The following is a 26,817-nucleotide window of genomic DNA, read 5'->3' on the forward strand; positions in this document are numbered from 1 at the left end:
TACGAAAATCACGTCCGGTGATATCTGTATCTCAGTGGCATGAAAAGAGTGTGTCCCGATTTCACAAACCGGTACTTGATGTATCACTCCAGAACGGTAGGTGTCAGTAATCTAACAACATTGGACTGCCTGTCGTGAAAAGTAAAATAAGAAGTATTTTGCCCTTGACAACAACAATGGCGACTGCTACAAGAATTATCCAAAGGCTCAGAAATATTTTATCCGGGGTAAGCCATATATCACATTGTGTATTTGGTGCAAGTAGTTATTAATGTAACGTTAGCTAACTTATTTCTAGGTCCCCAACGTTACACGTTTGAAGAGTTTATTAAAGCCTGTCTAACTTGCTAAGGACGTTATCTAGCTTGTTAGCTACTTTAGTTGGCTAACGAACATTGCATGTTGGCAATATAAGACTCTTTGAAAAGCAAGTTGTTACTTTTAATTTACCTGATCAAATGTACACAGCATGATCTGCAAGCAAAGCTCCAGTTGCGCTATGGTGAGATTGCGAAGAGGTAAGTGGCAAGTCATGCATGTCTTGAATGTTTGCTAACTAAGAATATATTTTGGCAGGAAGTTTTCTGCAGGTTTTGCATGACAAGTACGGATGATGTTTGCACTGTACTGTTTGTAAAGGAATAGGCCTACACTTTGTAAATGCCACACAATCTTAGTTTCAATCTTTTGTGCAGGACCCAACCACCCCCCAAACTTCCAGTTGGTCCCAGTCACAAGTTTGCCTTCAATTACTATAATGGCAGAGATGGGCGTAGAGAGTCCGTACCAGCCACCGTCGTGATGTCCAGTCAAAAGGCCCTCGCTCCTGGGTGAGTGGGACATAAAGTCTGACAGAGTCTGTGGCTTAAAGGCTGAGTGGGACAAAGGCTATGGCAGTACGTTAAGTTTTGGGATTCCATCCTCCTCTGGCTCGTCGGGTGGAGGTTGAGAGTGTATATGACTGCTTTACTGTTTGTCCTCAGGTGACTGCCCTTGCCTTTAGTCTGCCTCCTGTCCCTCCTATTGCCATAGGTACATCTTCCTGAAAACAATGGCACAATACTTTGACACCTCTGCCAGTTCATGTTCTTAGACACACTCCAGTCTCCTTTTCATTTGATTTACTTAACAAAAGGCACATCTCAATAGGTGGTCAAGATGGGACATGGGGCCTTTCCTCTATTGTTCCCACAAGCAAGTGGGGAGGCAGATGAGAGTAAACCCATCAGACCAACTTCTTGAAACTTCAAGAGTTGGCCATTCTAGTTGTCAAAAAAAACAAAACTTTTCAACATTTTTTAATGCTAAAATGATTAGTAATGCCGGGCATACACAATACGATTTTGCCAGGAATTCGACAAGTTTTTGCTGTCATAGACACATTTTTGGGGTGAAATCCTATGAACTTGGGCCAGGATCAATACATCGGGACTCTTGGGCAAGGACTACTGCCAATAGTCATTGAGCACTCAGCATGTGAGACCAAAAACAATATTGGCAAAGAGAAAAGCAGCAACAACAAGCACCATGTGGACCGAGGTGATGGTAGACACATTGGCGGAGAGAACGCAGTTGCCTTTTCAATATTAAAAGTTTTATATTACCTCCAATTCCCTTTGTTGAATAGAAAGTTCATATTGTCCACATCTGCCCAACCATTTGCGGGCCCATATTCTGCCCCTCTGTCTCTTTTTTGATGTTTTTGCACATAAATAATGTACACACTAATTAAGCAGCTCGCTGTTTGATTGTCAGCATTTTTTTCCTACGACAACAAGAGAAACGCAGGGCAGGATCAACTAGGGAATCATCAACCTGGGGTTGAGGATGGACGGAATGAAAGATTTGGGACAAGGAAATCTGGAAATGTGAGCTAGTCCAAGTTGTTAAAGGCATAATCCACCCCCAGGAATAGTCTTTCACCAACTTGATTATTTCTATGTTCCATCTGTGGGTAAAATAGAAGTTAAGTCATGGTGATCTTTTTTTAAAGTGGTCCGTCTGAAATCAGGTAATCGTGTAGGAACGCATCATAGCTATAGTGTGTTATACCCCATCACATTTCATAGCGCTTTTAAACCAATGACTTGCACTCCAAATCATCAAATCAGCCAATAGATGGTATGGGCATACATCCGTCTATATTTTCGTGACAAAGTAAATATTTTTGTCCAAATGTTCTAAAAGTAGTCAGATCCTTCAAACGCCTCTCGTCTCCATGCTAGCAGACTCGCAGGCCAGTTGCCATAGCAACCACACTGACTCAAACTATTGAGCTAGAAATGCGATCTCTGCCAACTTCAACTTGGTGTAACTCCTAAATTGATAGTGCAGTTTGTTTTGAGTTATTTTACACCTAGCTCTGCTTGGGCTGCTCTGCTCAATGAAGACATGAGAAAGCAGTTACTTTTCGTAACTCAAGGAACATTATTATTGTCCGTGAAATATATTTTGTAAGGTTGAAGCTCCAAGTGTCTGCAGGCAGCCAGGTGTTCTAGATAGCTACCTTGCTAACCAGCTTGTCTGTCTATAGAGAGAGCTTTGCATTGTGGGTTTTGTCGTCGACTTGAGCTCAAATATTTCCATAATTTTCACATGTTGCTTACTACATTATTATTATTATAACGAAATGCACACAAACACAACATATTATTCTCACATATTTGCATTATATAACTATGTAAATCATAAGAATTTCTGGTTTTGAGTGGATTATCGCTTTAGATTTGAGAAGATTTTACATTTTTGGTGTAGTGTATGCCCAGTAGAGGTCTGCATGGGACTGATTTTTATTCATCCGGCCATTCGCACCCGCAGCTTTTCATACCGCACCCGCCCACACCCTCTACCTTTCTGCCCGACTTCCACCCTCTACCGCAAGAATTGGTCCCGTAATCGCAGTCCCGTAATGTTATTTTAGAAGTATGTCGCGCAGCGCTTTAAAATGTTTTAAACTGGTTTGGCGTGTATTTGTTTTGTGAGGGCTGCAATATATTTATTTTACCATCTTCTAAATAATGTACCAACATATTCATTAACTTATGCTTTCATTTTCTTTCAGCCAAGCTCTAGAGGTGCCAGCAAAGCGTCCTGTCACACCTGGTAATGTTCCCAGGGAGCTCACACTGTCTACAGACCAGCCATACCTCTGAACAACATCAACAAATTATTTTTCTCCTGACTTACTTTAGACCTGACATTAGAGCACAATGTTGCTCTCCCTATTGTTCAAAACCTGTAAAATAGTGTGTCGGTGTTAATAAATAAATAATGTAATGTTTGAAGAAATGTTTTATTACCAATTATTCATAGAATTTGCATATTTTGTTTGCCAGTCAATCATAGTTTTGGGTACCTGATTAATATCCCCAAAGTAGTTCATCAACCAAGCCCCACTGCTTCTTGACACAATGCCCACTTAACCTGGAAGCCAGCCGCACCAATGTGTCGGAGGAAACAATGTGCACCTGGAGACTGTGTCACTGTGACGGCCCGCCACAAGAGTCGCTAGCGCATGATGAGACAAGGACATCCCTGCCGGCCAAACCCTCCCCTAACCCAGATGACGCTGGGCCAATTGTGCGTCGCCCCATGGGCCTCCTGGTCGCGGCCAGCTGTGACAGAGCCTGGACTCAAACCCAGAATCTCTAGTCGCACAGCTAGCACTGCGATGCAGTGCCTTCGACCACTACGCCACTTGGAGGCCCATCACAAAGTGCTTCTATAGAAACGCAGCCCAAAACCCCAAACGGCAAGCAAGGCAGAAGTAGAATGCAATGCTTAATTTTCATATTTAGTTTCCTCATTGCTCCTCGTGTTTTCGATGGCAGAAGAGGTTGCCTCATCTTGCTAGCTACGCTCAGACAGTAATACCGGTACTCTTCATTGCATCCACATTAAAGTAAAGTGTTTAGAAAACATTATATTCTTATTTACAATAAAATGATGTGTACATAGTGTCCCCCCCTTTTTGTACAAAGTGCTGTAATTTCTAAATGGTTCACCTGATATGAATGAAAGTACTGCACTTTAACATCAATCATTGTTTGATTTCAAATCCAAACCTTTGGAGTATATGCTTCTGTCACAATAATTGCGGCGGGCACTGTATATATTTTTTGATACAGTGACTGTGAGAGATAAAGACCAGTTTAGCCATTAGTCTTTGAGTTAGTGGGACAGTATTTACAAAAACTGGTTGTCATATATGCAGTGGTAGTTAAGTGTTTGGCCAGTAACCGAAAGGGCGTTAGTTTGCTCAGGGATTGTGGGATGTGAAAAATCCTCCTGTGCCCAAACTGCTCCTTTAAGTCACTCTAGATAAGAGCATCTGCTGAAATGTAAAAGTAACTAAGTGAAAATACTTAAGTACTAAAGTAGTTTTCTGGGGTATCTGTACAAAAAAAGAAACATCCCTTTTTTCAGGACCCGGTCTTTCAAAGATAATTGGTAAAAATCCAAATAACTTCGCAGCTCTTCATTTTAAAGGGTTTTAACACTATTTCCCATGCTTGTTCAATGACCCATAAACAATTAATGAACCTGTGGGAAGGTCGTTAAGACAATAAGTATACAGACGGTAGGCAATTAAGATGACATTTATGAAAACTTAGGACACTAAAGAGGACTTTCTACTGACTCTGGAAAAACACCAAAAGAAAGATGCCCAGGGTCCCTGCTCATCTGTGTGAATGTGCCTTAGGCATGCTTACAAGGAGACATGAGAACTGCAGATGTGGCCAGGGCAATAAATTGCAATGTCCGTACAGTGAGACGCCTAAGACAGCGCTATAGGGAGACAGGACAGACAGCTGATCGTCCTTGCAGTGGCAGACCATGTGTAACAGCACCTGCACAGGATCGGTATATCCGAACATCACACCTGCGGGACAAGTACAGGATGCGAACAACAACCGCCCGAGTTACACGAGTCACAGTTTTGTCTCACATGGGGTGATGGTCGGATTTGCGTTTATCGTCGAAGGAATGAACGTTACACAGAGGCCTGTACTCTGGAGCGGGATCGATTTGGAGGTGGAGGTTCTGTCATGGTCTGGGGAGGTGTGTCACAGAATCATCGGACTGAGCTTGTTGTCATTGCAGGCAATCTTAACGCTTTGCGTTACAGGGAAAACCTCCTCCCTCATGTGGAACCCTTCCTGCAGGCTCATCCTGACATGACCCTCCAGCATGACAATACCACCAGCCATACTGCTCGTTCTGTGCGTGATTTCCTGCAGGACAGGAATGTCAGTGTTCTGCCATGGCCAGCAAAGAGCCCAGATCTCAATCCCATTGAGCACATCTGTGACCTGTTGGATCGGAGGGTGAGGGCTAGGGCCATTCCCCCCCCCCCCCCCAGAAATGTCCAGGAACTTGCAGGTGCCTTGGTGGAAGAGTGGGGTAACATCTCACAGCAAGAACTGGCAAATCTGGTGCAGTCCATGAGGAGGAGATGCACTGCAGTACTTAATGCAGCTGGTGGCCACAACAGACACTGACTGTTACTTTTGATTTTGACTTTGACCCCCCCCCCCCTCCTTTGTTCAGGGACACATTATTCCATTTCTGTTAGTCACGTCTGTGGAACTTGCTCAGTTTGTCTCAGTTGTTGAATCTTATGTTCATACAAATATTTACACATGTTAAGTTTGCTGAAAATAAACGCAGTTGACAGTGAGAGGATGTTTCTTTTTTTGGACCACTTTTATTCAACTACATTCCTAAACAAAATATGTACGTTTTACTCCAATACATTTTCCCTGACACCCAAAAGTACTCGTTACATTTCAAATGCGAAGCAGGACCGCAATATGGTGTAATTCACACACCTAACAATATAATTGTATTTTCATCACTACTGTTTTTGATCTGACGGACGTCACTTTTTGAGCCGAGTTCGCCATGGGCTTTGAACGGGGCGCCCGGCTCACACCTGGGAGGCAGCCCAATTATCAAAACAATCACTTTTCACCCACTGTAATCGCCACCCACCCGAGCCAGCTTAATCGAATCCCCTCATTGTAATATCGCTGTAACTCTCAGCGACAGGAATAGGCGTAGAGCTGGTTGAGAGAGCACTTGAGGACTGCATCCCAATTCTCCACCCTTCTCTCATGGTGTGCACTTGCAAACTCCTCCATCATGGAAGTATGCACGTGCACACGTCAGGAGAAGGGAGGAGAATCGGGACACCGCTCAGCAACATGACAGTAACTCTGCAAGTCCAACTCATTTGAGTACTGCCTATGACAGGGATCAACTAGATTCAGCCGCAGTCAGCGAGCCAGAACATACATTGAACAAAAATATAAAAGCAACATGCAACAGTTTCAGCAATTTTTTTTAAATCAGTCAATTTAAATAAATTCATTGGGCCCTAATCTATGGATTTCACATGACTACAAAGGGGCGCAGCCATGGGTGGGCCTGAGAAGGCATAGACCCACCCACTGGAGAGCCAGGCCCAGCCAATCAGAATGAGGATTTCCCCACAAAAGGCCTTTATTACAGACAAATACTCCTCAGTTTCATCAGCTGTCTGGGAGGCTGGTCACAGATGATCCCATAGGTGAAGAAGCTGCATGTGAAGGTCCTGGGCTGGCGTGGTGACACTTGGTCTGCGGTTGTGAGGTTGGTTGAATGTACTGCCAAATTATCTAAAATGAGGTTTCTTGATATGCCACACCTGTCTGGTGGATGGATTACCTTGGCAAAGTAGAAATGCTCACTAACAGGGATGTAAACACATTTGTGCACACCATTTGACAGAAATAAGCTTTTTGTGCGTATGGAAAATTTCTGGGAACTTTTATTTAATCTCATGAAACATGGGACCAACAGTTTACATGTTGTGTTTTATATTTTTGTTAATTATAAAAACTAAAATCTGTCATTAATTTTGACGTTTTTGCCAAGGAGATTTTAGTCATGCAATTTTACATTTAACTAAGGTGTTTGGTGCAGTATATCTCAATTAAAAAATTTGCATAAAAACGAGACATCTCTCTTTTCGGATTGGGTTGGCGGATTGCATCCAACTTTTAAGGTGCATACACTTCTACCTACTGTACTGGAGTGTGAGGCCAGTCATGACCCCCAATCATATCCTGCCACTGCCCGCATGAGGGTCAGCACCTCCCTACACTTCATTTCAATATACTCAACATGTCTCTTCCACATAAGCCTCTCATCAAACCACATACCTTTTTTTTGTTCTTGAATGACTAAAATAAATAAAAATAATATTTAAAGTCATGAACTCACTAAATATTTAAACTCACTACCTATATCCTGGCAGTATTGGAAGCCTAACATCTTTAACCTTCCTCCTAGAAAACACCATGAAGCAGGACTTGGCCCCAGACATCCTAAACCCCCATGTTAGAGACCAATCTTCCACAACTCCCACAGCTTCTTGCATCTTCCTCATCGCATATTTCACATTCCCACCTCTCTTCCATACAGCCTCATCATCGTCATACAAGGCCACACCCACTCCCTGTCCCACCTCCTTAAATAATGTATATCATCAGGGTGAACAATACGGACTAACCACACTTCCCTGAGGAGTAGCATCGTCCACTTCAAACTGCTTTGATAATTCTGATCTAACAAGATGTACATGATCCAGATATACCGACATCCCGCAATGCACTCAACTTGATCAACAAACCTTCCCTCCATTTGGTATAGTAAGCTTTCTCAATGTCAAAATACACAACACTCATCACATATTTGATTGTCAGGGCCCAGTACCTCCCCAGATTTCATTATGGGAATTAAAACCACCACACAATATTACCTACACGTTCTATCAAGATTTGCAGGGGTTATAGAAATGAACGAAAACCATGTTACCCCTGTTCCCACACATTCCAATTCCTGTATCTCCAATACTCTGTACCCCATTCCATCTTTAACGAACATAGCACAATCCCCACCCCGAGCCCTCCATTTTATCACACCGTACCGAACTGAAACCTGGAATCAGCTCCAGCCATGACTCTTAGACACACACTACATCTGGCACTACATCCATGTCATATACAAACTTCTTAAATTCCTGCCTGATAGCTATTAAGCTTCTAGTGTTCCATTGCAGGGCGGCAGAAAAAACCCTCACCGAAGTCTTAAACGAAAAAAATAAAATGTCGTAATATACAATGTATGCACAAACTCGGTCAAACTGCTTAGGCTGGGAAGTATGCGGACCCTTTAGACAGAGAAAATATGCCCAACGCGGCGGGAATATCTGTCTCCTCCCAGAAGGTGACGTTTTTTTGTTGTTATTTTGCGCACCAAACATGGCGTTTTTGTATGGAGGTCAATGAGAGTGTCGAATTTGGTCAACAAAATAATAAATTACTTATTTGGTATTTGAGGTTTATTTGATTTAATAGAAATGCTTAAGCTGTTACGAGTGTACTGATATAATTAGGACATATGACATTCCGGCAACTTTGAGAAAACAGTTTTTGTATCGGAGTTGTCCCGAAATGTCTGCATATTCATGCCATTAGGCTAGTAGCATAGCGTCTCTCTCCATTGAATACAGCTGTTGACGTCAACAACCGTTATCGAATATTCAAAATGGATTACAATAACAATAGAACACCACATGCACTGGGGTAGAGAATGATCAACAGTGTTGCTGTGGACACTGGATAATCTAACACACACACACACACACCTGTTTGACCTTGCTGTGATACTGTAGGCCTATTTGTTACTTTCTGAGTCAATTCAGGTAGCATCCAATGTCCTGTGTTTGTGTTAACCATGGCAGCCAGATCATCAGTGTCTGTGGATCATTTCCCCTTAAATGCATTTTTAATGTCAGCCATGCCCAACTTTTCAAAGAAACACCATTCATTTAAATGTCAGTTGTCCAACTGAATGTATTCAACTGAAATGTCTCTTCCACATTTAACCCAACCCCGCTGAACCAGGGGTGTAATAACGAATGCGTGTTACCATGCTTGTTACAAGTTAGTGTCAGCATCACAACACATGATATTTCAGCCTGCACAAACCACGTAATAGGTGTTAGCCAATTGAAAACCGACCACCTCATTGACACATCTGCAATAAATATCTGGAGTCTGATGCCCAGGCCCAATGGCACAAACAGTTCACATAAAAAAATACTTTAAATTGTTCAAACATTTAACAATGTATTTGACAATGGATCAATTACTTTAACCATCAATGAAACATGTTTATACACATTAATAAGCAGTTATAGTCAAAATTGTGAGAGTCATTCGCGCTTGTGAAATTGTAAGCCTATTAAGCTTGGTTGAATAATGGTTGATAAATGCACTTAAAATGGTCATAAAACAAACTCTTCCATCATGTAATCTTGCAAGGGTTTCACTGTTGAGGAAGATTCTCACTTTTGGATGGGATGCTTTGGTGCAATTATTTATTTATCCAAGGAATTAAGGCATCATGTCAAGATCTCCCCATCTACACAATACGCTCGAAATAAGATGATGTGCAAAATCCATAAAAGATTGCCTTGAAAGAAACAAAGTGTTGTAGGTCAAAGGCGTCAGCATAGGATAGAGAAAGTACGATTTACATACAATTGTTTTTCTTTTTTTGGAATCATGAATTCTGCTAGATGATTGTGGGCTACAGGGAAAGTAGGACCGAGCATGCCTCCATTCTCATCGTGCTACGGGTGGGTGCTGCTATGGTGACCAGTGAGCTGAGATAAGGTGGGTCTTTACCTAGCAAAGACTTATAGATGACCTGGAGCCAGTGGGTTTGGCGACAAATATGAAGCGAGGGCCAGTCAACGAGAGCATACAGATCGCAGTGGTGGGTAATATATGGGGCTTTGGTGACGAAACGGATGGCACTGTGATAGACTGCATCCAATTTTTTGAGTAGAGTGTTGGAGGGTATTTTGTAAATAACATCGCCGAAGTCAAGGATTGGTAGGATAGTCAGTTTTAAGAGGGTATGTTTGGCAGCGTGAGTGAATGATGCTTTGTTGTGAAATAGGAAGCCTATTCTACATTTAATTTTGGATTGGTCCAAACACACTAAGACAGTCGTGAAGAGGGCACAACAAAACATATTCCCCCTCAGGAGACTGAAAAGATTTGGCATGGGTTCTCAGATCCTCAAAAGGTTCCTACAGCTGCACCATCGAGAGCATCCTGACTGGTTGAATCACTGCCTGGTATGGCAACTGCTCGGCCTCCGACCGCAAGGCACTACAGAGGGTAGTGTGTATGGCCCAGTACATCACTGGGGCCAAGCTTCCTGCCATCCAGGAGCTCTGTACCAGGCGGTGTCAGAGGAAGACCCTAAAAACTGTCAAAGAATACAGCCACCCTAGTCATAGACTGTCCTCTCTGCTACCGCACGGCAAGTGGTACCGGAGCGCCAAGTCGAACTGCAAAAGGCTTCTTAACAGCTTCTACCCCCAAGCCATAAGACTCCTGAACAGCTAATCAAAGGGCTACCCAGACCCCTATTTTACGCTGCTGCTACTCTCTGTTTACGCTGCTGCTACTCTCTCAGATGACACCCATATGGTAAACCCCAGTCAGGGAGGTACATTTAGTGGAAACTTGCCCATTTGTTACACCTCTAATAAGACTGCAATTACCACCAGTTACATGTTATTACACTGTAACTGAGTTATTACATCTCACTACTTGTTAGTTAATTACACTGTAATAAGGACCCCTTTTTAAATTAAATGTTACCGAAAATCCTAACAAATCAGGTGAAGAGCACCATGTGATGCAGAAACATATGTGGGAACTCCTTCAAGAGTGTTGGAAAAGCATTCCAGGTGAAGTTGGTTGAGAGAATGCCAAGAGTGTGCAAAGCTGTCATCAAAGCAAAGGGTGGCTGCTTTGAAGAAAAACAAATCAAAATATATTTTATAAACACTTTTTGGGTTACGACATGATTCCAAGTGTTATTTCATAGTTTTGATGTCTTCACTATTATTATACAATGTAGAAAATGGTAAAAATAAAGAAAAACCCTTGAATGAGTAGGTGTGTCCAAACTTTTGACTGGTACTGTATATACATATATTTTTGTTGTTGCTTAACAGGTGGGGCTCAAAACAGGAACGACAGGTCTGTTTTGTCAACGAACTCAATGTATTCCAAACACGGGTTGCAACCATGATCCCAATAATTTAGGTAGCCTAGTAAATTATTCACCCTTCTGGTATGTTCTATTGCGAACTGCATGGGACTCGTTGTTAACCTACTGACTATTATTATTATTATTATTTTTTATTTTTTTTACTTATTAGGTCAAAGACGAAATTAATTGCAATACAAAGCCTGAAATATATTAGCATAACTAGCCTACAAAGAACCACGGTGGATCCAAGGTAAATTGAGAGGCTTTTCTTCATAATAAAACGTGTCCCACCCAGTGCAACATGCCCACCTCTGCTCACTGGGGCGTGGTTTACGGAGCGCTCTCTGAAATAAACGCTCGTAACGCCGTATTCCAACAGATTGAGTGATCTGCACATAACCTGCACTATCCCGACTCACGAGATCCGCATTTAAAGTGGCAAATGCGCAATTAAAGGGGAATAACACTCAAGTCAAAATATGTTTGTTTTCTTCCAGACCTAAACATGTTTTTCCTCTGATATGATTTAATCATTGACATGGACTCAGAACCTCAAATTTCGTTGTTTCTCTATTAACAACTATTTTAAAACCAGGGAAAATGAAACTGAGAACATAACGTTGGAAAACATAACAAATAATTTGGGGAGGAAATTCACAGATTTATGTCAAGGACAGTTTCATAAACTGCGTTATTCCCCCTGAAGCAGGTCCTTGCCCCTTCACTGACCATTATATATTGGCTGGCTACGTTCGGCAATGCATGGCAGTGGCAAGCTATTTACGTTACTGCATGCGACTCAACACCAAGAAAGGGTTTCAGCTTCACAGACGTGTTCAGTTCAGATTTCGAACACATCGCAACACAACCGTTTTTAACGCTGCTCGTCTTATTATCTCCTGCAACATTACGTCATTCGCATGCGCCTCTGCCTGCAGACAACGAAGGACAGAGCATGGGATATCTTAGTAGAATACTTCTTCTTACTCAGTTGCTAACCTTACATCATATTTGGGGTAAGATAAAATTGCTAGTTACATATTTGTACGTATTTTGTTGGTATTTGTCATTTTGCGTTGGGGGCGCGTGTAACGTTTCCTCGGCTTGTGTAAAGAGATGCACAATATTTCCATCGCCTGATTCGCAGCTGTTTTATGACGTGTAGCCCACATTTCTTACATATCTGCACTTGATAGCGCATGTTATGAAAATACTTGCTTTAAAATGTTTGAGTTGCTACTGCACCTTTGGGACTATCCCAAATCGAAGTAATTAATTCAAAGTTTCTGTAGACACTTTTCACATCTCTCTTGCTGTAAGAGTGGGTATAGCCAAAGCTCTCGAAAAACCTTCTCTATGCAGGGTTTTCAGCAGTTAGCTTCGCCCAAGGCTGGCTCCGTGTGAACTACAATTAAGAAACTCTTAAAGAATCGGACCCTTTTTTTAAATGTACATTTTTGTCTAAAATGACACACCCAAATCGAACTGCCTGTAGCTCAGGCCCTGAAGCAAGGATATGCATTTTCTTTGTACCATTTGAAAGGAAACACTCCGACGTTTGTGGAAATGTGAAAGCAATGTAGGAGAATATAACACATTAGATCTGGTAAAAGATAATAGAAAGACAAAACCAACTGTTTTTTTTGTACCATCTTTGAAATGCAAGAGAAAGTCCATAATGCATTATTCCAGCCAACATGCAATTTAGATATTGGCCACTAGATTACAGCAGTGTATGTGCAATGTTTTAGTCTGATCCAATGAACCATTGTATTTCTGTTCAAAATGTTGTATCAAGACTGCCCAAATGTGCCTAATTTGTTTATTAATAACTTTTCATGTTCAAAACTGTGCACTCTTCATACAAAAGCATGGTGTCCTTTCACTGTAATAGCTACTGTAAATTGGACAGTGCGGTTAGATTAAATTCTTGTTAAGCTTTCTGCCAATATCATATGTCTATGTCCTAGGAAATGTTCTTGTTACTTACAACCTCATGCTAATCACATTAGCCTACATTAGCTCAACCGTCCCGCAGTGGACCCACCAATCCTGAAGAAGTTTAAGAGTGTTTTAACGTTTAGAAACGTCAATAATCATCGCATGCAAAACTGTTTTCAAAACATGGCCCATATCTTTCATGTCAGCGAGGAATAATATTTAAAATAAAAAATCTATACTTAATGTAGCAGATTTGCACAGATCCATTATGCAGTGTGTGCATCCAGTCTGCGAACTACACTTCCTCTCCAGCTACGCTTAAATACAGGGGTTTGGAGCATGCTAATTAGCACAGGTGGTCGCTTCTGTTTTCCGTAAACGAGCACTGTAAAATATCCGTGTGAGAACACTAATCCTAACCCTATAAAGGTGTGTAGTAGTTTAACATTTTGTTTTTTTGAAAAGGATTGATTGCTGATATCAAAGATCCGTCCCTTATGTTTCCAAAACCGTATCGCAAGCGATGCATGTTAACATTTAGAGCAAGTGTTGGGACTCTTAACCAAAGTCACCAGAAAGAAGATACCTTAATCAATAATCGCTAAAGGTAGTTATCTTCTATGAATGGGCTTGGGTAGTTTATAAGAAAATTCCAAATGCATCTCTCCATTTGTAGGCATTATAGGGAACACCCTGCCGACCTGTGAACAGTCCCAGTTCAAGTGCAGAAACGGGAAGTGCATTCCCGGCCTCTGGGTGTGTGACAGAGACTGTGAGGATGGCAGTGATGAACTCCGCTGTAGTGAGTGACAGTGGAGGGGGTATTCCCCGGTCAAAGTCCAGTGGATCCTAGAGAGGCTGAATTCCCCAGTACAGAGGGATGTACCTGTACTAACTTGAGAGTATCCAGTAGCAGGGATGTCAGAGTCCAAAGTCTTTGAGTTTGCTGATTTTCATACTTGGCCATATCAGTTGTGAAATTGGATCTGTTTGACCATACTGTAGTATGTACATCTGTGTTATCATAGTGTACTCTGGGTTGTGTTCACTAGACACCAAATAGAAGAAAAGTATCAAACGGGGAGCGACTGCTTGAACATGTCCAATAAGAAATGCTGTTCTTGCTACAGTGCACTATGAATATGACCCAGATCTCATGTATGTAAAATGTATTGATATAAGGGATTAGTTGCATATAACAATTTTGTCATTTGTGAAAAGAGAATTTCATTTTGGCTGTGTTTCAGGGGAGCAGACCTGCCAAGGGTTTCTGTGTAAAGATGGAGGCTGCGTTGCCCAGAGTGTTCTCTGTGACAACACTCCGGACTGCCGTGACGGCTCTGACGAGTTAGAAGACACCTGTGGTAAGAGCTATGGGAAAGATGATACCTGCCATGTGGGTTGGGCTCAAGTAACACATGGAACAAATTGCTCTGAACGTCAGTGTGTGAAGTGCACATTTCTTTATCCATCCGATTTCCTCACAGCCTCTTTCATAATCCTAAACACAATGGGCCACATTCACTAAGCCTTTGCACAAATGCAAACTTTGCTTAAAGCGGCAATCAGCAGTTGAAGCAATAACAAATTTAACTCCCCACCCGTTTCTGTTAAAAGTTGAGGGATAGGGCTGGAGAAATGTAACCACTTTCAAATTCTATGGATGCAAGGACTGACCATCCAGGATTTAAAATATATCATTTTAACCATGTTTTGAGGCTATATAGGGTTTGTTTACAAACATTGGATTGAATCTAGCTTATATTTTGGGGTACGACAGTTGAACAAAGCTCAGGAGGCATTTAAGTTATATTCTTCAATAACCAATGGGTACATTTCTTTTAATTCAGTAGTCCAACAATGGATGAAGCAACTGCAGATTGCCCCTTTAAATTCCAGAGGGATTAAAGCATAACAGTAACCAGCAAATCCAGGTTTACAGAGTAAAAAGACCTAAACAGCAATAAGTAAAGCTGAGCTGTGTTAGTACACCAATGACTGAATGTGTAAGGGCGGTGTGCAATATGTATGTGGTTGTACGAGACGTGTAGAATTTGTATGACTCAGGTAACGTACAATGTATGCATTATGTTATTGAGTGTGTAATGTACAGTCTTTTTTTTCTTAGACAATTTCCCCCTTTAGGACATTTTTAAGGTTCATTCTATCCTAGTTTACTATAATAATAATAATAATAATAATAATAATAATAATAATAATAATAATAATAATAATAATAGGTGCAAACTTTGCATTTAAAAGCTTAGGAATGCTACCCCTTTATTGAAAGTACAGGACCACTAATTCCTCTCTATGGGCTCTCGTCTTTCCCAGGTTTGCGCCACTGTAAAAAGGATGAGTTTGCCTGCAGCAGTAGCCGATGTGTATCCCTCCGCTTCCGTTGTGATGGCACTGACGACTGTGGCGACGGCAGTGACGAAGCCTCCTGTCAGAACTGTACAGCCGACCTCTTCCTCTGTGAGAGGACAGGGAGCTGCGTTGCCAGGGCCAAGCTGTGCGACGGTCGGCCCGATTGCCCTGACGGGCAGGACGAGGGCACTGGCGCTTGTCCCTCCGGCCAGCACCCTGCCCCTCACACCTGCTCAATCTCTGAGTTCAGTTGTGGGGACGGCCAGTGTATGCCTCACTCCTGGAGATGTGACCACTCGCCTGACTGTGCTGACGCGAGGGATGAGGATGACTGTGGTGAGAGAGAACGTTTGTCACTTTTTCACATTACATCTAGATCTTTAGGCAGACAATGGAAGAGTATGGACTGAAACGCAGACCACTTGGACTTGTCTAATTTGAACACAACCATGCACGGCTGTTCTCATCTTTATAGACGAGCAGAGGGCAAAATAGCTTAACCTCTCAAGTTGTAGCCTACTTTAGGGCCCTATAAACTCTGATGCGGACAGAATCACGGAATCCAAACAGAATTCAACTATATTGAAAAATGTATTGGCCGTAAGAATGTAATGCTATTGATATTCTATAACTAAGAGCCTATGTTCCGGACACAGACTAAGTCTAGCACTCAATTTTCTACTGAACATGCTTTTTAGTCCAGGAGTAGGCTTAATGTTGCTCCAAGAAACTGGCAAAACATTCTGGAATTTTATATAATATATTTTGGATCTGTGCACTAAAACTAGCTTTGTCTCGTATCCTGTAATTGATTCCCTGATAGCCTATATAGTGTCACATTGTTTGGATAGGTAATGTCCCTTATCACAATGATATTTTTGTGTCTATGCCTTCTGTTTTGTTTGGCATGGTACACCATGTTTGGCTAAAATATTGACATTTTAAAGACACATAGTATTGTTTGACTTATTTGAATGATGCAGGCACATTACGTAAGAAATGACAATGGGCAAATGTTCTCCAACTTGTTTCCGACTATGCTACAGAATGATTATGCAATGTTCCATTGAACTGTCTTGGTCCTGTATTCACTCTTCCCTGTCACTGACCCTGTATCTCTCTCTGTGTAGATCAGGATGAGTGTCTGGTGAACAATGGTGGCTGTTCTCACCTGTGTGTGGACCAGCCGATGGGCTTCCTCTGTGACTGCCCTGCTGGTATGAGGCTGGTGCATGACTCCCAGTGTGAGGGTGAGTGGCCTCTTTTGAGAGACATTGATAGGGCCAAGATTTTTATGGACCGTGTCATGCGAGACCAACAGTCGGTCCCAGGTCATGTGGTCAGGAAAACTAATAGCCCAAGTCTTTGGTCACACCAGCACACTACAATGAATCTGTGATAATTGGTTGATTTGATGACTCAAATTACATTTCTGGTAGATTCCAATTCAGAGTATGTGACAGAACACGAATGAAACACAATGAGAGTGAAAAGTGAATGTTTTCCAGTCAGAAATATCCTCTTGAAATAATGAAGAAATGCCCCCTTTTTTTCTCAGAAATTGACATGTGTCTCGACTCTGACGTCTGCAATCAGCTATGTGTACATGTCAACGGGACTTTCTCCTGCGACTGCCATGAGGGCTACCTGATGAGCCCAAGGACAGGGGAGTGTAAGGCTAAAGGTGAGGGCAAAATACAGCAAGTTACTGATAGCATATGTTTGCTCACAACGTTTGGAATTTTGTTCACACTGATATGATTGACGTGACTACTTTAAGTTCTGAGATAGTTGAAACGTCAAATGCGTAGGGCAGATAACATTTTTGACAAAATGGCACTGTTTTTGTTGTAAAATGTATTGTAAGAATATGAATAACAGAGTACACCCACACATACACACACAATGGTATGCTTTTTTTCCACCAGGATTTAGGTACATTAAATGTTAGAATATTTTCCTGTCACAATGTAAGCCCGCCCAAGGTGGGGGAATTTGCACCACTTGACAGCTGGCTTTACCTGACAGGATTTTCTGAGAATGTCAATGATTTACTACAAGTATCTCAACACAAACCTGACCTTCTAAATGTGTGCGGGATAGAGACTTGAACAAGGTTTTTTTTGAGCGAACAGCATTTTATTTTTGTGATCATCAGAGTAATTAATTAATGATAGAGCTTTCTGTTGCTCTAATCTAGTGAATAGGGAGAATAATTACATATTTACAGCCAGTAATCGAATCTAAATGTGGGAAGATGGGAAGGTTGCACCTCCGTCACTCGGCCGCATCACGCCACTGTTATGAACGTTCTAAAGACATCTCAGCCATAGTGACTCCCGAAAGTCGTGCCCAGTCATAACGGGGGCTGCTGATTGCTTTGTGTAAATTACACTATATTGTCTTGGTAATCTGATGATGTTGGTAAAGTAGGCAGATCATTTGTAGGAAGCAACTTTGTCATCATCATTATGATGTTGTCAAATTTACTTTAGACAGATGGCAATGTTGCCATCCCTACTGCCCGATGTGTGGAATTTGCACTACTTGACAGTTTCTATACAGGATTTTATATGAATGTCAATGACTTACAAGTATCTCAACACATACCTGACCTGCTGAATGTGTTCGGGACAGAGGGCTTGAGCAAACAGCTTTTTTGTTGTTGTGATCATCAGAGTAATTAATGATGGAGCTTTTCATTGCTCTAGTGCAGTGGTTCCCAAACTTTTATAGTCCCGTACCCCTTCAAACATTCAACCTCCAGCTGCGTACCCCCTCTAGCACCAGGGCCAGCGCACTCTCAAATGTTGTTTTTTTGCCATCATTGTAAGCCTGCCACACACACACTATACGCTACATGTATTAAACATAAGAATGAGTGTGAGTTTTTGTCACAACCCGGCTCGTGGAAAGTAACAAAGAGCTCTTATAGGACCAGGGCACAAATAATAATAATCTATAATTGTCCTCTTTATTTAGTTATTTTACATATAAAACATTATTTGGTCATCGAAAATTGTGAATAACTCACCAGAGGTTAATGAGAAGGTTGTGCTTGAAAGGATGCACATAACTCTGCAACGTCGGGTTGTATTGGAGAGAGTCTGTCTTAAATAATTTTCCACACAGTCTGTGCCTGTATTTAGTTTTCATGCTAGTGAGGGCAGAGATTCCACTTGCACATCGGTACGTGGTTTCAAAGGGCAATAGTCTCTTAACTGCACGGTTTGCCAAGGCAGGATACTCTGAGCGCAGCCCAATCCAGAAATTTGTCAGTGGCTTCTGATTAAATAAAATTTTCACTGAACCTCTTGTTGCAATTCCAATGAGGCTCTCTTGTTCAGATATCGGTAAGTGGACTGGAGGCAGGGCAGGAAAGGGATAATGAATCCAGTTGTTTGTGTCATTTGTTTCGGGAAAGTACCTGTGTAATTGCGCACCCAACTCACTCAGGTGCTTCACTATATCACAAGTTCATTTGCACACAAAAAATCATACAATGATGGAGATACCTTTGAGTTGTCCTAATGCAGACAGAGAAGAGCTCCAACTTCTTAATCCTAGCCTAAATGTTGTACTGTAAATTGAATATAGTTGCAGAGAGTCCCTGTAATCCTAGATTCAGATCATTCAGGCGAGGAAAACATCACCCAGATAGGCCAGTCGTGTGAGAAACTCGTCATCATGCAAGTGGTCAGTCAAGGGAAAATTATGGTCAGTAAAGAACTTTAAGCTCGTCTCTCAATTTAAGAAGTCTCAATACTTTGCCCCTTGATAACCAGCACACTTCTGTATGTTTTAAAAGCATTACATGGTCGCTGCCCATATCATTGCAGAGTGCAGAAACACACGAGAGTTCAGGGGCCTTGCTTTAACAAAGTTAAACATTTTCACTGTAGTGTCCAAAACGTCTTTCAAGCTATCAGGCATTCCCTTGGCAGCAAGAGCTGCTTGCACGCGCGTTACTACTCCACTCTCTCCCTGTCATGGCTTTTGCACCATCAGTACAGATACCAACATGAGCAGCAGCTACGTTTGGCCACATACGGACCGTTAGTGGAATTCTAATCTAATCAAACTTTATTCGTCACATGCGCCGAATACAACAAGTGTAGACTTTACCTTGAAATGCTTACATACAAGCCCTTAACCAACAGTGCAGTTCAAGAATAAGAACATATTTACCAAGTAGACTAAAATAAAAAGTAGTAATAAAAAGTAACACAATAAGAATAACAATAATGAGGCTATATACAGGGGGCACCGGTACTGAGTCAGTGTGCGGGGGTACAGGCTAGTTGAGGTAATCTGTACATGTAGGTGGGGGTGAAGTGACTATCCATAGGCAACAAACAAACAGCGAGTAGCAGCAGTGTACAAAAGGGAGGGGGGGTCAATGTAAATTATCCAGTGGCTGGCGATTTTATTAATTGTTTAGCAGTCTTATAGCTTGGGGGTAGAAGCTGTCGAAGCCTTTTTGTCCTAGACTTGGCGCTCCGGCACCACTTTCCGTGCAGTAGCAGAGAAAACGGTCTATAACCTGGGTGACTGGAGTCTCTGAAAATGTTATGGGCTTTCTTCTAACACTGCCTATTATATAGGTCCTGGATGGCAGGAAGCTTGGCCCCAGTGATGTACTGGGCTGTTCGCACTTCCCTCTGTAGCGCATTACAGTCAGATGCCGAGCAGTTGCCTTACCAGGTGGTGATGCAACTGGTCAGGATGCTTTCGATTGTGCAGCTGTAGAACCTTTTGAGGATCTGGGGGCCCATTCCAAATCTTTTCAGTCTCCTGAGGGGGAAAAGGTTTTGTCGTGCCCTCTTCACGGCTGTCTTGGTATGTTTGGACCATGATAGTTTGTTGGTGATGTGGACACCAAGGAACTTGAAACTCTCGACCTGCTCCACTACAGCCCAGTCAATGTTAATGGGGGCTTGTTCGGCCTGCCTTTTCCCGTCGTTCACGATCGGCTCCTTTGTCTTGCTCACATTGTGGGAGAGGTTGTTGTCCTGACACCACACTGCCAGTTCTCTGACCTCCTCCCTATGGGCTGTTTCATCGTTGTCGGCCTACCACTGTTGTGTTGTCAGCAAACTTAATGATGGTGTTGGAGTTGTGTTTGGCCACGCAGTCGTGGGTGAACAGGGAATACAGGAAGGGACTAAGTACACACCTCTGAGGGGTTCCAGTGTTAAGGATCAGCGTGACAGACATGTTGTTGCCTACTCTTACCACCTGGGGGCAGCCCGTCAGGAAGTCCAGAATCCTGTTGCAGAGGGAAGTGTTTAGTCACAAAGTCCTTCGCTTAGTGATGAGCTTTGTGGGCACTATGGTGTTGAATGCTGAGCTGTAGACAATGAACAGCATTCTCACATAGGTGTTCCTTTTGTCCAGGTGGGAAAGGGCAGTATGGAGTGCGAATTGAGATTGGATCTGTTGGGGCGTTATGCGAATTGGAGTGGGTCTAGGGTGTCCTGGAGGATGCTGTTGATGTGAGCCATGACCAGCCTTTCAAAGCACTTCTTGGCTACCAACGTGAGTGCCACGGGGCGGTAATAATTTCGGCAGGTTACCTTCACTTCCCTGGGCACAGGGACTATGGTGGTCTGCTTGAAACATGTAGGTATTACAGACTCGGTCAGGGAGAGTTTGAAAATGTCAGTGAAGACACTTGACAGTTGGTCCATGCATGCTTTGAGTACACGTCCTGGTAATCCGTCTGGCCCAGTGGTTTTGTGAATGTTGGCCTGTTTAAAGGTTGTGTTCACATCGGCTACCGAGAGCGTTATCACACAGTCATCCAGAACAGCTGTTGCTCTCGTGCATGCTTCAATGTTGCTTGCCTCGAAGCAAGCATAAAAGGCATTTAGCTCGTCTGGTAGGCTCGCATCACTGGGCAGCTCGCTAGTTTTCAAGCCCTGCCACATCCGTTGAGCGTCAGAGCCGGTGTGGTAGGATTCAATCTTAATCCTGTATTGACACTTTGCTTGTTTGATGTTTCCGGGATAGCGGGATTTCTTATAAGCGTCCGGATTAGTCTCTCAATCCTTGAAAGCGGCAGCTCAAGCCTTTAGCTCGATGCGGATGTTGCCTGTTATCCATTGCTTCTGGTTGGGATATGCTCTAGCTCTATATTGTCTGTATTGTCGTTCAGCCACGTCACTGTGGGGACAACGTCATCGATGCACTTATTGATGAAGCCGATGACTAAGGTGGTGTATTCCTCGATGCCGTTGAATGAATCCCGGGAACATATTCCAGTCTGTGCTATCAAAACAGTCCTGTAGTGTAGCATCTGCGTCATCTGACCACTTCCGTATTGGGCGAGTCACTGGTACTTCCTGCTTTGGTTTTTGCTTGTAAGCAAGAATCGGGAGGATTGAATTATGTTCAGATTTGCCAAATGGAGGGTGGGGGAGAGCTTTGTATGCACCTCTGTGTGGAGTAAAGGTGGTCTAGGATATTTTATCCTGGTTGCACATGTGACATGCTGGTAAACATTTTGTAAAACTGATTTAAGTTTGCCTGCATTAATGTCCCCGGCCACTAGGAGCGCCACTTCTTGGTGAGCATTTTCTTCTTTTCATCTGGCCTTGTAGAGTTGGTTAAGAACGGTCTTAGTGCCAGCTTTGTTTTGTGGTGGTAAATAGACGGCTACGAATAATAGAAATGAGAACTCTCTTGGTAGATAGTGTGGTCTACAGCTTATCATAAGGTACACTACCTCAGGCGAGCAATACCTCGAGACTTCTTTAAAATTAGACATCGCGCACCAGCTGTTATTGACAAAAAGACACACCCCCACCCCTCAGCTTACCAGAGGTAGAGTCTCTGATCTGCTCGGTGCATGGAAAGTCCCGCTAGCTCTATATTGTCTGTATTGTCGTTCAGCCACGTCTCGGTGAAACATAAGATGTTACAGTTTTTAATGTCCTGTTGCAAGGATATTCTTATTGGTAGGTCATCAATTTTATTTTCCAATGATTGCACGTTAGCAAGAAGATGGAAGGCAGTGGGAGTTTACTCTCTCGCCTCTGGATTCTCAGAAGGATGCCCGATCTGAGGCCCCTTTTCCGGCGTCTTTTTTTCATGCAAAAAGCGTGGATCTGGGCCTGTTCCAGTGAAAGCAGCATATCCTTCTCGTCGGACTCGTTAAAGGAAAAATGTTCTTCCAGTCCGTGGTGAGTAATCGCTTTTCTGATGTCCAGAAATGAGTTTTGGTCATAAGAGACGGTAGCAGCAACATTATGTACGCAATAAAAAAAAAAAGTTACATAAAATGTAAAAAAAAATAACCAAATAGCACAACTGGTTGGGAGAATGTAAAACATCAGCAATGTTCTTCGGCACCATCTTCCCACGAGAGAGCAACGGTTAATGTGATTGGATGTTAATTATTTGACTAGGCTACCTGTATTTGACATTTTTGTTGTTATTTCGCTGAACACTAGATTATTTTATTTTTGGCAGGGAAATGAGGCCTCGTTGGAAAATATAAATGGCCTGTTTGAAAATGTGAAGGAAAAAAAACTGTAAAAAATGTTTTATATAAAAAAAAAATGTGAATCACATTTTATATGGCGTACCCCCGGTGGCATTGCGCATACCCCTGGGGGTTAATTACATCAGCCAGTATTAAAAACCAAATGTATTGTTGTTTTCTAACACCAGACCATGCAAGTCTGTTCAGAACAACCCAGGCTATGATGCCATATCATCTTGTAACTACATCAATCAGTGATCATAAACGTTAGAACTGTACACTGAAAATATCAAACATTAGCAACACCTTCCTAATATTGAGTTGCACCCCCCCCCCCCCCCGTCATTGATATTTCCTGTATTACCAAATCTTGAGAGAGCAAACCAAACATAAGTCTCCTAGGCCATATACTAAATCAAGATAAGGGCAACCTCAGAGGGGACATGAAAATAGTTAGACACATTCCCATAAGAAGACAAGCCTAACCTCTCCCCAATGGGAAAAGTAGGGAGTGACTGGCACACAGACATTGTGGAGCCAAGAGATAATTGGTTCCCCTCGATCATCCCTTCACATGGTTTAAAAGATACGTTTACATCTGAAAAGTAATAAAACATCTTATTTATAAATGTTACCTAAAGGTTTCTGATTCTGCCACGACACCCCCCCCCCCCTTTTTGCCCTCAGAACAGTCTCAATTCATCGGTGCATGGACTCTACAAGGTGTCAAGCGTTCCACAGGGATACTGGTTCATTTTGACTCCAATGCGTCCCACAGTTGTGTCAAGTTGGATGGATGAGCTCTGATGTCATGTACAGTGCATCATGTTACTGTACAACCACTGAGTTCTAATGTAGGTGTTTATCAGTGCTCATATCTGCCATTTTCAACCTGTTTACTGGTGTGAACATTTAAACGGGCGGCAGGGTAGCGTAGTGGTTAGACCGTTGGACTAGTAACCGGAAGGTTACTAGTCCAACAGGCTTCAGTCACCCACTTGGCTTCAGCTATGGCCTCCTCTTTGCCAGGCCTCTCACACTGGGCAGACAGGGGTCCTGGGATGGACAGCTCAAACAGCTTCCGCACATACGGTGTTGGGTCAAGGGTGACCTCGTTGAAGAGGAGATCCAGTAGCCTGTCTATGTAGACTGTAATTCTTTTGAAAGGGTCATGTTTGTTAAATGGGTTTGGGTTTGTTGATGTAGTGATCTACTCTTTCTACAATGTGTTTTCTAGTGTTTTTGAAATATGCAATATTTAGTTGTGCACTTTTTGTGAAATGTTTTAAATGTTTGTATTCAGACTTTTTGTGTGCCTAAAATGCTCAATTGATTTGAAATGAATAATATGTTGATGTCTGTCTTCACGTGCTTCACAACATATCCCTCCTTTGCCTTGGGAAAGCTGATTTTGTGTCACCGCATTCCTGCGGAGTGATTGCCTTGGAAGCTGTGTAGACAGAGTAGATATTTAATTTTCTCAAATGTCTACCATTACAGCTTGATGATAGTGGAAAGGAGTTGGAAAGTGAAATTATAATACCGCTCCCTCCAGGGGTAAATTACAAATATTATAAACACTAGGGTTGAATATTGCCCTTTGGTAAACTCTAAACGGGCTGTCATGTGCATTTTACTGAGGAGTGGCTTCCATCTGGCCACTCTACCATAAAGGCCTGATTGGTGGAGTGTTGCAGAGATGGTTGTCCTTCTGGAAGGTTCTCCCATCTCCACAGAGGAACTCTGGAGCTCTGTCAGTGTCCATCTGGTTCTTGGTCACCTCCCTGACCAAGGCCCTTCTCACCCGATTGCTCACTTTGGCCGGGCGGCCAAGTCTAGGAAGAGTCTTGGTGGTTCCAAACTTTTTCCATTTAAGAATGATGGAGGCCATTGTGTTCTTGGGGACCTTCAATGCTGTATAATATTTTTTGTACCCTTCCCCCAGATCTGTGCCTCGACACAATCCTGTCTCGAAGCTCTATGGACAATTCCTTCGACCTCATTGTTTAGTTTTTGCTTTGCTGTCACTGCTCTCATTCTACATAAAATAGTGTTAAATTCACACAATGTCATTTTTCATACTTGGGTCACTGTTCGGTACCTTTTTAAACAGAAGCAAATGAAACAGGGAGGGACCTATCTGAATTTGTCCAATATAAATATTGTTGCAAAACATTCGGTTTGGCTAATGATTACACCCCTCTTTCTCTTTGCTAATGATGCCAGTGTGCGTTCAGTCTTCAGTCTGTTGCATGTAGAGTATCCTAACCTTAGGCCCTGCATTAATGAAGGTGTGACATTGGAAATTCAAATTGATTAAGCTAATAAACAAAAGTGATATTGGAAAGGGCAGGCTAAATATTTTCGTTTGATGTGCATATCTGTTTACTTTCATCACTATTGCCCTTTCTGTCATTGTGCTTGTTGATGTATTTTTGTTAGTCCTGAGTGTCTGGGACTGATTTGAGTGTACTCGCAGGAGACGTGGCTCAGCTGGTGTTGAGCAGTTCTGAGGGGGTGCGCCGGGTCAACACTGCCGGTATGGAGTACAGGGAGATGACTGCTCACTTACTGGGACCAGGGCCAATGGCTGCCCTGACTGCAAACCGCACTGTCTACTGGGCAAGGCCAGGACAAGGCTCCATCTACAGGTACACATCTCAGAGAGTTAAACACTTTCTGAATCTGGCCCTTGTTAATATCAATATGAATGTTGACCACAGTTCTTTTGCTCTGTGAAATGGTACTAGATGTTAGTTCCCATACATTTGATCTGTCCTGCGTGCCTTTTAGGATCTCCATGGATGGGAATTCCCTGGAGCCTGTCCTGCTGTTGAAAGGCCATGGTGCTGTCCTGGGTCTGGCTGTGGACTGGATCCATGAGCTTCTCTACTGGACCAACGCTGATACTCACTCCATCGATGTGGCCCGTCTGGACGTCTCTGCACAACGCCTCCTGATAGGAGGGCTGGCCATGCCCACTGGAGTGGCTGTGGAACCCTTGTTGGGGTAGGCTGGATTGGAAGTTCTCAATATTAGTCGTGGAGACCTACTGTATGCACCCAGGTCATTGTGCTTTAATAAAAAAGATTTAAACTCGACTACATAATCAAATTCTAAATATTAGATATATATATTTGTTTTTACTATGAAGAAATGTTTTTTTAAGATGTATTCTCAATTTCAATAAGGGTTTTCGATCTCAAACATGGTCTCCTATTAAAAAAATTATAATAGAAAATGAAATCTTATCAGTTCACTGTACCCAAAATGTAAATTAGTAGGCCTTTGTAATTTGCGCTCAGTCTCCAGCTTGCACAGAGTGTCATAGGGTTTAGATCAACACTAATTTAGATGGTTCAAAGTCTGTCTTGAATGCCCCCAGGAGAGATGTGGATGTCAAAGCCGGATCCAATGTAGTCATGGAGAGCTCCTGTTTCCCCAGGTTCTTGTTTTGGGCAGAAGGTGGCAGCTCCCCCAGGATCGAGCGTGCTGGCCTGAATGGAGAAGGCAGGCTGCCACTAATCACCTCAGCCATATGGAACCCAGTTGCCATCTCTCTGGGTATGTTTGACTGTTCTTCTATACATGTGTATTACACCAAACTGGTTTTATATTTCTTGGAGTGTAAGTGTTTTTTATTTTTTTATTTCACCTTTATTTAACCAGGTAGGCTAGTTGAGAACAGGTTCTCATTTACAACTGCGACCTGGCCAAGATAAAGCATAGCAGTGTGAACAGACAACAGAGTTACACATGGAGTAAACAATAAACAAGTCAATAACACAGTAGAAAAAAAGGGAAAAAAATTGTCTATATACATTGTGTGCAAAAGGCATGAGGTAGGCGAATAATTACAATTTAGCAGATTAACACTGGAGGGATAAATGATCAGA

The 26,817-nt window shown here is 42.5% G+C and overlaps 2 protein-coding genes across 3 annotated transcripts in view; both read left to right on the forward strand.

Annotated features, from left to right (window-relative positions):
* Window positions 1-117: 117 nt before the first annotated feature.
* On the forward strand, window positions 118-3,288 carry ndufa7 (NADH:ubiquinone oxidoreductase subunit A7). The gene is made up of 4 exons (XM_064934920.1): window positions 118-227; window positions 469-518; window positions 696-830; window positions 3,062-3,288. The coding sequence occupies exons 1-4, from the start codon at window positions 177-179 to the stop codon at window positions 3,150-3,152; spliced, it is 327 nt and encodes a 108-aa protein (XP_064790992.1). The 5' UTR covers window positions 118-176; the 3' UTR covers window positions 3,153-3,288.
* Window positions 3,289-11,983: 8,695 nt separating this feature from the next.
* Window positions 11,984-26,817, forward strand: part of LOC135512670 (low-density lipoprotein receptor-related protein 8-like) — a 32,195-nt gene continuing 17,361 nt past the window's right edge. For both annotated transcript variants that reach the window (XM_064934921.1, XM_064934922.1), the window contains exons 1-8: window positions 11,984-12,140; window positions 14,313-14,429; window positions 15,400-15,771; window positions 16,566-16,685; window positions 16,994-17,119; window positions 25,401-25,572; window positions 25,715-25,930; window positions 26,367-26,485. In XM_064934921.1, coding sequence (XP_064790993.1) covers window positions 12,080-12,140; window positions 14,313-14,429; window positions 15,400-15,771; window positions 16,566-16,685; window positions 16,994-17,119; window positions 25,401-25,572; window positions 25,715-25,930; window positions 26,367-26,485 — 1,303 coding nt within the window. In that variant the 5' untranslated portion in view covers window positions 11,984-12,079. The remainder of the gene's footprint in view (window positions 12,141-14,312; window positions 14,430-15,399; window positions 15,772-16,565; window positions 16,686-16,993; window positions 17,120-25,400; window positions 25,573-25,714; window positions 25,931-26,366; window positions 26,486-26,817) is intronic.

The sequence above is a fragment of the Oncorhynchus masou genome, chromosome 24 (assembly GCF_036934945.1).
Source record: "Oncorhynchus masou masou isolate Uvic2021 chromosome 24, UVic_Omas_1.1, whole genome shotgun sequence".
Lineage (NCBI taxonomy): Eukaryota > Metazoa > Chordata > Actinopteri > Salmoniformes > Salmonidae > Oncorhynchus > Oncorhynchus masou.

Excerpts from the sequence above, each read along its gene's own strand:
- ndufa7 (XM_064934920.1), top strand. The coding sequence starts at position 177 with ATGGCGACTGCTACAAGAATTATCCAAAGGCTCAGAAATATTTTATCC. Across the intron at positions 519-695 it reads TATGGTGAGATTGCGAAGAG|GACCCAACCACCCCCCAAAC; the intron begins GTAAGTGGCAAG and ends TCTTTTGTGCAG. Across the intron at positions 831-3,061 it reads CAAAAGGCCCTCGCTCCTGG|CCAAGCTCTAGAGGTGCCAG; the intron begins GTGAGTGGGACA and ends ATTTTCTTTCAG.